The 12,284-nt window shown below is 44.2% G+C and overlaps 1 protein-coding gene across 5 annotated transcripts in view; it reads left to right on the forward strand.

Annotated features, from left to right (window-relative positions):
- Positions 1–12,284, forward strand: part of osbpl3b (oxysterol binding protein-like 3b) — a 209,453-nt gene that overhangs the window by 57,191 nt on the left and 139,978 nt on the right. For all 5 annotated transcript variants that reach the window (XM_063069575.1, XM_063069572.1, XM_063069573.1 and 2 more), the window contains 2 exons: positions 8,951–9,067; positions 11,760–11,813. In XM_063069575.1, coding sequence (XP_062925645.1) covers positions 8,951–9,067; positions 11,760–11,813 — 171 coding nt within the window. The remainder of the gene's footprint in view (positions 1–8,950; positions 9,068–11,759; positions 11,814–12,284) is intronic.

Genomic DNA, 12,284 nt, shown 5'->3' on the forward strand with positions numbered 1-12,284 from the left:
TTGCACATTGCAGCGGCTATAATTTGCCTTGTTAACCTGCAACATGCAGATGCAATTATCCTTGAAGTTAAATACAGATGTATTGTTTTGGGCCTTAATTAACTGTAGTATTGCCTATTTAAAAACAATTGCTTTCAAGTTTTAGATTTTCCTATTTATAGAACTCATTAACAAAATCCTAACTGTGCAATGTGTGTTGAGTAGAAGGTTATTTTAAAGAAGCATCTGGCTAATTTTGAGCAAAAGAGCAAAATCAAGTTGCCGAAACATTTTTCTGTACATAATCTGCAAGTCTATTTTTGGAACCTTTCAAAGTGTCTTTTCAAACCCGTCTGCCTTTGAGCTCGCTAACCTTTTGGTCTGCACCAAAACCTTTCAGTGCTGCTGTGGGCTGAAGATTCTCTTCCTAATTACCGGCCATCTCACCCTTAGCATACTTTCAGGGAAGTGCTTGATATAATGAGAATACAGGAAAGCATTTCAGTGAGTCATCTTGATTCATTTTACAAGGTTTTTGTGTGGTCACTAGAGCCTGAATCACTGTTGAGCGCAAGTATTGTACTTGTGGTCTGTCTTCACTGCTGGAGAACGAGCTGCCATAATGGGAGATGTAGAAAGAGATGTGGTGTAATTACCTGAGTGATAAATTGGTAATGACAAAGTAATAATCAGTGGATTAAGGCTGATTTAATAAATCTTGAAGTTTAATGGAGGAAACTTAACCTTGGGCTTGAAAAATCTGGTATACTTAAGATTTTTATATAGTCCTGAAACCATTCCAGTCAACTCTTCTATATTTCCAGGTACTTATTTGGCACAGTAGTTTGTTTAAAATAAAAGTAGTTATTGGAAGATTTAAAGAGTGGTGTTGATGTGTAGCGAGATCTTTTATTATGTGACTGCTCTGCAATGCCTACTGATGCCTACGTGGGGCGCCATAGTCAGCACAACGCCATCACAGCTCGGAGCATCAGAATTCAGAGTTCAATTCCGAGGCTGTCTGTAAGAGGCTTGTATGTCCTTCCCATTAGCGCGTGGGTAAATTCAACCGGCTCCATTACAGGCAGTTGCTTCCTCACCATCGAGGACATCTTCAATAGGGAATGCCTCCCAAAAAAAAATAGGCAGCATCTTTCTTTAAGGAACCCCACCACCGAGGACATGTCTTCTTCTCATTGCCAGCATCAGGGAGGAGGTACAGGAGCCTGAAGACAGACACTCAACGATTTAGGAACAGCTTCTTCCAGTCTGCCTTCAGATTTCTGAATGAACCCATGAACACCATCCCACTATTTTTGCTCTCTTTTTGCACTGCTCATTTACTTTATTACAGCGACGCCTTACTGGCAGCAAACAAAACTACTAACCATTAATCGCATCTTTTCCAGTAAAAGGTCACTGCAATCGATAGCCTGTAACTTCCCTTTTGGAGTTGAGCTTCCAAGCTGCCAGTACAATTTGGCATTTTTGCAGTGTGAGCTGGAGTCTCAAACGTGCAGGACGGTCGTAGCGTGGTGTGTACAGACTGAATTGAGATGGTTGGGCCCAGGCCCGAATGCAAGGAACGAGCCAATGTTTGGCCATCGCTGGAGCAGACTTTGTGCCGATGCACCGCAGCAGATCCGAGGCCAGGCGAGCCGAGGCAGGGCAAAGTGGAAGTGGTGGGCCTGAGAGCGAGGAGCGGTTCTGACGAAGGGTTCAGGCCCAAAACATTGACTGATCATTTCCACGGATGCTGCCCGACCTGCTGAGTTCCTCCAGTGTGTTCTGAGTGTTGCTTTGACCCCAACATCTGCAGAGTATTTTGTGTTTACGGATGCTTGACTGATTTGTTCCAGGTCAGATTGGGAAGGCCAGGTACAGGACAACTCAAGTCTGCGGGGCCCAGGCCTGAGAGTGTATCGAAGCAGCGGAGCCTGGGTCCAAGAACGAGGAACAACCCATTGTTTGGCTGATTTTAAACACCAGTCCAGATTTGTTACTTTTTTTCCCCACACTGGGTATTTGACAGCCGTTTTTATAAATGGGTTCTATTGTTTCTTTGTTTTGTGGCTGCCTATAAGGAGACGAATCTCAAGGTTGTATATAGTTGTATATATTCCTTGATAATAAATGTATTTTGAACCTTGATTCCGAATGAATATACCAAGTATCCGTTCTCTTGGCTTTAAGCCAGCCGTAGTTGGCTTGCAAACAACAACCCTATAATTCTTATATTCACAAAAAAAGTTTATTTTTATTTTACTTTGCTTCTCAAAATTGAATGTATTAAAACCTGGTGAGATTACAAGCTCTGATTCAGCTTCCTGAGGTTTGAATGCCAGTCATGACTAAGTCATAGATGTATCAATGAATTATGCCAAATAATTATGGAGTTCAGAATTTACACCTAATTTAGTATGGGATCGGTTTTGCTAAAGGGAGTGTCAAAATAATTAGTGCAGCACACACAACATGCTGGAGGGGAATAAGCAGTCGCTGTTGTGGGCCATCAGACAATGGGACATAGGAGCAGAAGTAGGCCATTTGGCCCATTGGGCCTTTGGCAGGCCATCATGGCTGGTTTATCATTCCTCTCAACCCCATTCTCCTGCCTTCTTCACGTAACCTTTGACATACTTAGTAATCAAGGAGCTCCACAAGCCATCAAACAATTGGTTCTTCTTTCTTTGCACACAGGCCTTCTGAATTTCTGTTATGGGTGAAGTGTAACATTTTCTGGTAGTTGGGTGACCATTTATTTGTTTTCACCTAAAGCAAATGTCACCCTTGGAGACTTAAGTTGGCGTCAGCTGTTCTTTGCTGGCTACCCTGCACTATTCTTGGTTTGCTCTGAAGTTGCCTGCAGCTGCTGTACATAACTGAAGCTCATAATGTACATTGTGGCATCCGAAGGCATACAGCATCATGCAGGAAACTTATTCTCTGTGAGTGTTGTAACCTCTAAAAGATTCATTCATTTGGTACCGTCACTAAAATGAATTGACTTTCCTGTAAGATCCAGCTGTTGTACTCATTATCAACAACTCTATATTTAATGTTGTTTCCTCGGCATCATTATTTCACAAGACCTCATGTAGGAGAAGCATGTCTGCTTCATTAACAAAAAGGCTCTGCAGAGGATGTACAATTGATACAATTCCATCTTCCCCAGAACATACTGGTGCAATTCTATACGGCCATCATAGAGAGCATCCTCTTGTTGGCCATTACTCTCTGGTTTGGTGCAGCATCGTATCTCGATCTACGAAAACTACAGTGAACTGTCAGGTCAGCAGAAAAGGATATTGGCTGCATTCTACCATCACCACAGGACTTGTACATGTCCAGGTCAGAGAATCGGGCTGGAAAGTCACTGGACACTACTCTGCAAACTACCTTTTCCAGAAGATCCCTTCTGGAAAGTGTGATAGAGCTATTAAAATAAAAGCTTCACACCATCTTGAAAGTTTCTTCCCCCAGGCAGTTCATCTGATTAACCATTCCAGTTAGCCCCCACCCCTCTATCTATTAGCGCCATTACTGCACTGTAAACAATTTAAAGCACATTTTGTAATGTTTACATTGTAAATACATTCTGATATTTATGCTTTTATTTAATTTTTTTTCACATTTGTCCTTTTTAACCTCTATCATTATTTATTCCTTATCATTATTGAATGTTATTGTTGTATGTTATGCCAACACACTACAGCAAATTCCTGATGAATATAAATGTACATGCAACTATAGTTGATCCTTGTAACAATAAATTGAATTGAAGGTCACTTTTGCTTGCTAAGGTTTATATTTTTTTTTGATAGTCTTGTTGGTTGGAGTTGTGTTCCCTTCTGACACCAGAGGGTTGGTATCTGGCCTCAGATCATAACAAAGTGCCTTCACTCGGGCACCACTGTAGTGTAGCGGTTCGCGCAACGCGATTACAGAGCATCCTGGAGCTTGGAGTTCCGTTTCAACACCATCTGTAAGGGGTTTGTACGTTCTCATGACCACATAGGTTTGCTCCCACAGTCCAAAGATGTGCTGGTTGGTAGGTTAATTGGTTACTGTAAATTGTCCTGTGACTAGGCTAGTGCTAGATAGGTGGGTTGCTGGGTGATGCGACTCGTTGGGCCGAAAGCGCCGGTTCTGTAAATAAATGAATAAATGCCGCTGGGCCACGTTCAAACGGGTTAAAATAAAGCACTGGTTTTTGTGCCGCCTTCCACTACATAAACACAGAAGTGACATGTTCACGAATCTCCAGAGCAATTGATTGATGAAAATTTAAGTCCAAAAGTTTCAGATTCAGATTTATTTACCGCATGTGCATTGAAACTGGCAGTGAAATGCATCACGCAAGAAGTGTAGGAGGAACTCAGCAGGCCAGGCACCATCTAGGAAAAAGAGTAAACCTTGGACGTTTTGAGCTGAGACCCTTCATCGGGGCTGGGAAGAAAAAGTCGGAGTAAGAAGGTGGGGAGGGAGGGGAGGACGAAGTTCAAGGTGGTAGGTGACAGGTGAGGTGTGACCAGGAGAGGTGGGGGGGGTGAAGTAAAGAGCTGGGAAATTGATTGGTGAAAGAGATAAAGGGCTGGAGAAGGGGGCAATTTGATGGGAGGGGATAGAAGACCATGGAAGAAAGGGAAGGGGGAGGAGCACCAGAGGGACTTGATGGGCAGGTAAGGAGATGAGATGAGAGAGGGAAATGGGAACGGGGAACGGTGAAGGGAGAGAACCAATTACCAGAACTTAGGGACATCAATGTTCATACCATCAGGTTGGAGGCTACCCTGATGTGTTGTTCCGCCAGCCTGAGTGTGGCTTCATTTCAGTAGTAGAGGAGGCCAACGGACTGACATGTTCAGCAGAGGAAGGCGCTCAGGAGGCTGTATTGGAGGGGCTGGTCGGAGGCTCGAAGTTTTCAGATGGACAGACTCAGTGTCGGCTGTGGTCGGCTGCTTCCAAGGCATCAGCAAGTTGACGGTGCCTGGAGGTTTATGGCAGGGAGTTTCTCCCTTTTGCCGCCTGCTATCGGGGACTCAGGATTCGATCGACTCGGGACTTTGAGAATATTTTTACCGTGCCCATGGTTTGTTCTTCAAATTATGGTATTGCTTTGCACTGCTGTAACTATATGTTATAATTATGTGGTTCTGTCAGTGTTAGTCTTTGGTTTGTCCTGTTTTGTGTGATATCACTCTGGAGAAATATTATATCATTTCTTAATGCACGTATGCATTTCTAAATGACAATAAAAGAGGACTGGGTGTTCTCATAATCTAATGTTCGAATGGGGATGGGAAGTAGAATTGAAATGGGTGGCAACCAGGAGGTCACACTTTTTCTGGCGAACAGAGCATAGGTGCTTGGCGAAGCAGTCTTCCAATCTACATCGGGTCACACCGATATACAGGAGGCCACAACAAGAGCACCAGATACAGTAGGTGAGCCCAACAGACTGGCAGGTGAAATGTCGCCTCGCCTGATAGTGGGGGAGGGGGTGTAGGGGCAGGTGTAGCGCTTGTTCTGCTTGCAAGGATAAGTACCAGGAGGGTGATCAGTGGGGAGGGGCGAGTGGACAAGGGAGTTGCGTGGGGGCCATCCCTGCAGGGAGGGGAAGATGTACTTGGCGGCGGGATCCCATTGGAGATGGCAGAAGTTGCGGAGAATTACGTACTGGACACAGGCTAATGGGGTGGTCAGTGAGGACAAGAGGAATTCTATCCCTGCTGGGGTGGTGACAGGATGTGGTGAGCGTAGATGTGTGTGAAATGGAAGAGATGCAGGTGAGGGCAGCGTTGATGATGGAGGAAGGGAGGCCCCTTTCTTTGAAGAAGGAGGACATCTCAGGAGCTCTGGAATAGAAAGCCTCATCCTGAGAGCAGATGCAGTGGAGATGGAGGAACTGAGAGAAGGAGATGGCGTTTTTACAAATAACAGTGTGGGAAGAGGTATAGTCCAGGTAGCTGTGAGAATCAGTGGGTTTGTAAAAGATATCAGTAGATAGGCAGTGAAATACACTGTTTGCATCAGCAACCAGCACAACCTAAGGGTGTGCTGAGGCTGGTGCCAACATAGCATGTCTAAACGCCCATCAGAACAACAGAGAACACAACAAGCAACAAAACAACAGTAGTGATAACTAGCTCCATTTCTCCCTCACACCCACACAGTCCTCCAATCCCAGGAAAGGCCCCTGGGCCTCCATCGGACCAGTGGACTCGCAGGCAATGCGCCTTCGACTTCCCCAGTGGACCATAGACTCAGACCCAGGCATTTGGCCTTCGAGCTTTGATTTCCGGACCTCTGGTCAAGCTTCAGGATTCGATCTTTGGTATCAAGCTCAAGACTAGCCAATGACATGACCCCAAACTCTAGATCAGGGTTCCCAACCTCTTTTATGCCATGGACCAATACCATTAAGAAGGGGGGTCTGTGGACCCCAAGTTGGGAATCCCTGGTCTAGATGATAGGTGGCCATTTACTGTGTCAGGAAGTAATCACTGGAATCGCAAAAGCTAAACTGGGGAAGGATCCTGTGTTCCACGCCACAGAGCATTTGTGATGACAGCTTGTTATTTTTATTTCCACCTCGAAAGGGAAAAAAAAAATTGAATTTAAATTGTCACTATTGTCATGTACATTCAGATTACATTGCTCCATCGATTCAGGTTTCAGCATTTCATCATAATTGCCATAGCAACCCATAACCACCCTGCTACTATACAACTGGCAAGTTTTAGTTCTGCACATCTCAGATAATCTGACTCTTTGAAGTAACAGCACGCATTGCCTACCTACTGAATATTGAAAGATCTAGAGAGAGTGGGTGTGTTTCCCATAGTGGGAGAGCCTTGGACTATAGAACAAAGACCCAAAATAGAAGGATGTCTCTTTAGAATGGAGATGAGGAGGAATTTCTTTTACCAGAGGGTGGTGAATCTATGGAATTCATTACCACCAGTAGATGTGGAGGCCGAGTCACTGGGTATATTTAAAACGGAGATTAATTGTAATTTGATTTGTAAGAGTGTCGAAGATTACAGAGAGAAGGCAGGAGAATGGAGTTAAGGGGGAAAATCAACTTCTAGTTCAGATGACACCACCAAACATGTGTGACAGCTTTCTGGTAGTCAAAAAGCTAAGAAATCCAAGTAAAAACATCACTAAAAATAACTTTTCTGAGGTAAATTGTGTTAAATTATCACCACAAACAGTGAAGGGACAAGCGATAGCAAGGGGAGTGTGGGGGATGAGCCGAGATGGTGTGTTGCAGATGGAGTTCCGATGCTCGTACAACTGGCCCGGGAGTGAGGTTGGATCACTGTGAGTGCCAAGAGGAGAAGTCAGGGCCTGGGCGGAGGAGATTCGATGCCCTTACCTCTGGCCCTGGTGCAAGGTTGGATCGCTCTGGGTGCCGAACTGATTTGAAGGGCTTGAGAGCAGCTTTGGACTGGGTGACTAAATCTGGGTCCAGAGTGAGTCACTGGGCCTGGTGCCTTTCACAGCAGCGATGCCCGGGCCCTAGTGCAAGGTACGATACGTTGTTTAAACGATCTTAACGCCAGCCCAGATCAGAGACGAGAGCAATTTCGCTAGCTTTCTGTGGTGTTCACTCCTCTCTCCAGGGCGCCGAAGCCTTTCGCTGCCTGTTTGGTCAATTTACACACCAGCCCAGATAGACTGAAAAGCCAGGGTGTTGGGATTCAGGGTGAGAGCCAATTTCACTCATTCTCCATGATGGTCATCCCTCTCCCTCTCTCTCCCCCCCCCTCTCTCCCCCCCCCTCTCTCCCCCCCTCTCTCCCCCCCCTCTCTCCCCCCCCTCTCTCCCCCCTCTCCCCCCTCTCTCCCCCCTCTCTCCCCCCTCTCCCCCCCCTCCCCCCCTCCTCCCCCTCTCTCCCCCCCCCTCCCCCCCTCTCCCCCCTCTCTCCCCCCTCTCTCCCCCCTCTCTCCCCCCTCTCTCCCCCCTCTCCCCCCCCTCTCCCCCCCTCTCTCCCCCCCCTCTCCCCCCTCTCTCCCCCCCTCTCTCTCCCCCCTCTCTCTCTCCCCCCCTCTCTCTCTCCCCCCTCTCTCTCTTCCCCCCTCTCTCTCTTCCCCCCCTCTCTCTCTCCCCCCTCTCTCTCTCCCCCCCTCTCTCTCTCCCCCCCCTCTCTCTTCCCCCCCCCCCACAGAGGCTATGAAGTCTGCCACGGCTGTTGTGCTCTGTGCCCGTTAATATGGTGTATTGATAAGTGAGGCTTTCACCCTACTCCAGACTGCTCCAGGGTTCGGATCTGAACCAATTTTTGGTTCAGTTTGTTGTTGTTCGCTTCAATTGTTTGCACGATATGATTTTTTTTTTCTCTTGCTTAACGGGTGTTGGTCATTTTTATTTTTTGTATTTTTTTCTTTAATTGGGTTATTTTGGACTTGCTCTGTAGCTACTTATGAACAAACAAATCTCAAGGTTGTACAGTTTATGCACTCTTTGATAATAAATGTACTTTGAACTTAAAATCAGTTGTGATCTAATGATGACTTGATGAGATGAATAGCCCGAATTTGTTCCTTTGTCTTAAAGTCTTATTACTACATTGTGAAAATGTAGTTATGCAAATGTACTGAGATTAAATTGCACCATTTACCAGTTCTAAAGTTCTTACATATTTTAGTACAGTATTGCAATAATTTCAGCATTACTTATATCATTTATACTTCTGATTTCAGAGTGAACATTTTAATATTTTTGAGACTGATAAATCATTTGGATTACTAGATCACAACAATGACGAGCTATTAAAGTCTGCTCTATTTGAATTGCCCAAGGTGACGGTTTTAGGAAAAGGTATAGGATAAGAACTGAGCAATTTGAATAAATTACCCAATGGGAACTTTAAAAAAAAGAGCAGTACAGTAGTTTGCAGCCAACTGTGAAGTATGCATTTTAAATGTATCTTGAATTCTTTTTAAAAATTTGTTTTGAGCAGGATAGCTGGGAGATTGTGGAAGGGCTTCGCGACAGTACCAGTGCTATTCACGAACCAGAGAAGCAGGAAGGATACATGCTGAAGAAGAGGAAATGGCCCCTGAAAGGCTGGCATAAGGTGTGGTTAGTGGGGGGAGCAATGTTGAAATACACCAGAGTAATAAAATAGAAACGTACCAAATAACCACGTTCATATTTTTTCATTGGGTCATTGTACAGTACAGAAACAGGCTCTTCAGCCCATCAAGTAGGTGCTAGTGCTAAACTATCATTCTTCCTAGTCCCGTCAACCTGTATCCAGACCACAGCCCTCCCATCCATGTACCTATTCAAATTTCTCTTAAATGTTGAAATCGAACCCATATCCACCACTTCCACTGGCAGCTCCTTCCATATTCCCACTACCTCTGAGTGAAGAAGCTCCCTTTAAATATTTCACCTTTCACTCTTGCTCCAGGCCCGCACTCTAGTTCTTGTCTCACCTAATCTAGTTGAAGAAGCCTGCTTGCGTTTATCCTTTCTATACCCCTCATAATTTTGTATAGCTCTATCAAATCTCTCCTCATCCCCCTAAACTCCAGGGAATATAGTCCCTAACCTATTTAACCTTCCCTTATAACTCGGGTCTCCGGATCCCAGCAACATCCTTATACATTTCCTCAGGACTCCTTCAATCTTATTGATATCTTTTTTTGTAGGTAGGGGACCAGAACACAATTACTACCATCCAGCTGTTAGGTTCCTAAACTAGTGTGAATAACTTCACTCAACACAACTCTGAACTGATTCTACAGCTTACAGACTCCCTTTCAAGGACTCCTTACAGTTCATATTTATTAATTTATTTGCAGAATTTGTCTTCTTTTGCATATTGGATGTTTATCAGTCTTTATGTACAGTTTTTCTATTATATTTCTTTATTTTCCTGTTAATAACTGCACAATCATGAATCTCAAGGTAGCATATGTTATCTTATACATACCTTGATAATAAATTTTACTTTAAACTTTGATCCTTTGTCAAGGACTTTCTAATATTGCTGATATATTGATGCTTATTTTTATCATCTGGCAGAAATAGAAACAATAGAATGAAAAATGGGATATTTGACATATTTACCTGCCTTGTTTTTTTAAATCTGATAGGTAAAGGTGTAGAAGCAGGCCTTTGGCCCACCATGTTGTGCCAACCATTGAGCACCATCTACACCAATCCCATTTTCTTGCCTCCATGCACCTCGCTTCCCGGATTTTCCTATCACCCAGCCGCACAAAGCAAAGTTGAAAGCGGCTGATTCACCTACCAACCCCACACCTTTGGTGTGCAGAATGAACCCCTGCCAGCCCAGTGAAAGTATGCAAAGCTGCACACAAATGGCAGCACAGGTCCGGAGTCAACCCAGGCCACTTTCTTAGAACCGCCTCCTTGGATATTTGGAATGCAGGAGATGTGCATGTCACATCTGTTGGGGGGTCACAGAAATTTTACCCAAAAATATATTGAGATAGAGAATATAATTTGCTCCCTTGCCTTGTTCTGTAGTTGCACGTCCAAGTGACATTCACCCTGTCTATAAACCTGTGAGGTCCATGGTCCTTTGACAATGCTATATTTGCCATTGAACTTTCTTCCAGGATTTGGCTTATCTAATGAATTCTGGGCAAAGTATTCACTTGTGGACTTCCCTAGTGACTCAACCGGAATATTTTAACTGAAATTAAGAAACTGAGTGGGTTATCTTGGTAGGCTTAGCTGCTTAAGTTGCTGCCTGGCCAGCGCCCTGTGAACTAGGTTCAATCCTAACCTCCTGTGCGCTCTGAGTGGAGGTTGTGCCTTCTTGTGACCGTATGAAATAATAAAGGTTAGTTTTATTTGTCACGTTTACACTGAAGCATCGAAACATACAGTGAAATGTGTCATTTTTGCGCCAATGATTTTGTGCGTGTGCACTCTCAGGTTAATGAGCTGCTCTGGGTGGTGTGCCTCAAATTCTACCACTTGTATCTTTATTGGAACATTTCAGGTTTTGTATTAACTGCTTTTTCGTAACCATTTGAGCTTGGTCAAAGGTTTCCTACAGCATCTGTTATCATTGCTAACCCCTCACCGTTACGGTAAATTCGACAGCTGTAGATATTCCCATTGCACACGGCAGTCAATGCTAGGAATATAAAGAATGATTTGTGTTCCTTGTTAAATGATTCAGCACCCTATCTGGAAATGAGGGTTGATTCTGACCCGATTTCCAGATCCCTACATGTAATTCGCGTAAGCCTGAAAGAAAATACTATTGCAAGAACCATGGCTGGCACCAGGTGTAGGTTACATTTTTAGAAACATAAAAACATAGAAATCTACAGCCCTTTACAGGCCCTTCGGCCCACAATGTTGTGCCGACCACATAACCTACCCTAGAAACTGCCTAGAATTTCCCTACTGCATAGCTGCCTATTTTTCTAAGCTCCTAATTTTTTTTTCCGCTGCCCTCATTGTGGGAAATTGTGAAACATTTGTTGCAGAGAGAGCAAGAGTGCCTTCGACTGTGTTGAAGATAGGAATCCCAGACCTGCTGTACTATTATCCTGTTATATTAATTATATTCTTTTCCCGAATTAGATAGATCTCCAGTAAATACTTTTGAACACAGAACATTACAGGCCCTTCAGCCCATAATGTTGTGCTACCCTTTTAATCTTCTTTAAGATCAATCCAGCCCTTCCCTCCTACATGGCCTTTCATCTTTCAGTCATCCATGTGCCTGTCTAGAAGTCTCTTAAATGTCCCTAATGTATCTTTGTTTTCACTTCCAGCGATATTTCTTCTTGGAGAAAGGGATCCTGAAGTATGCAAAGGCCCAGGCTGACGTGAGTATTAAGTCAAGTCAAGTTTATTGTCTCTTAACTATGACACCAGATGACACAACATTTCTCTAGACCAGGGTGTAAAAGCTCAGTAGTACACGTAACACACAATAACTTAGGAAAGTAAGAATTAAATCTACAAATGATCTGCGCATAGATGAACCAAGTAAAGTGCATAAACTAAATACTGTAGGGTACAGTACAAGTTATCTGTTGACACTTTGAACGTGATGCAGCAGGGAGTTCAGAAGCCTGATGGCCTGGGGGGGATGAAGCTGTTTCCCATCCTGACCGTTCTTGTTTTCATGCATCGTAGTTTCCTGCCTGATGGTAGAAAGTCAGAGGATGCCGGATGGATGCCCTGCCCTGCCCTTAGTATTAGAAGTACTCTTTAAACCGTTTCGAAGGATTTAGAAGCCTAAGTTAAGCTTTATCTTTAGCTTTGCTAATATTGTTCTTGAGGAACAAAAATGA

The sequence above is a fragment of the Mobula hypostoma genome, chromosome 17, assembly GCF_963921235.1.
Source record: "Mobula hypostoma chromosome 17, sMobHyp1.1, whole genome shotgun sequence".
In the NCBI taxonomy this organism is placed as follows: Eukaryota; Metazoa; Chordata; class Chondrichthyes; order Myliobatiformes; family Myliobatidae; genus Mobula; species Mobula hypostoma.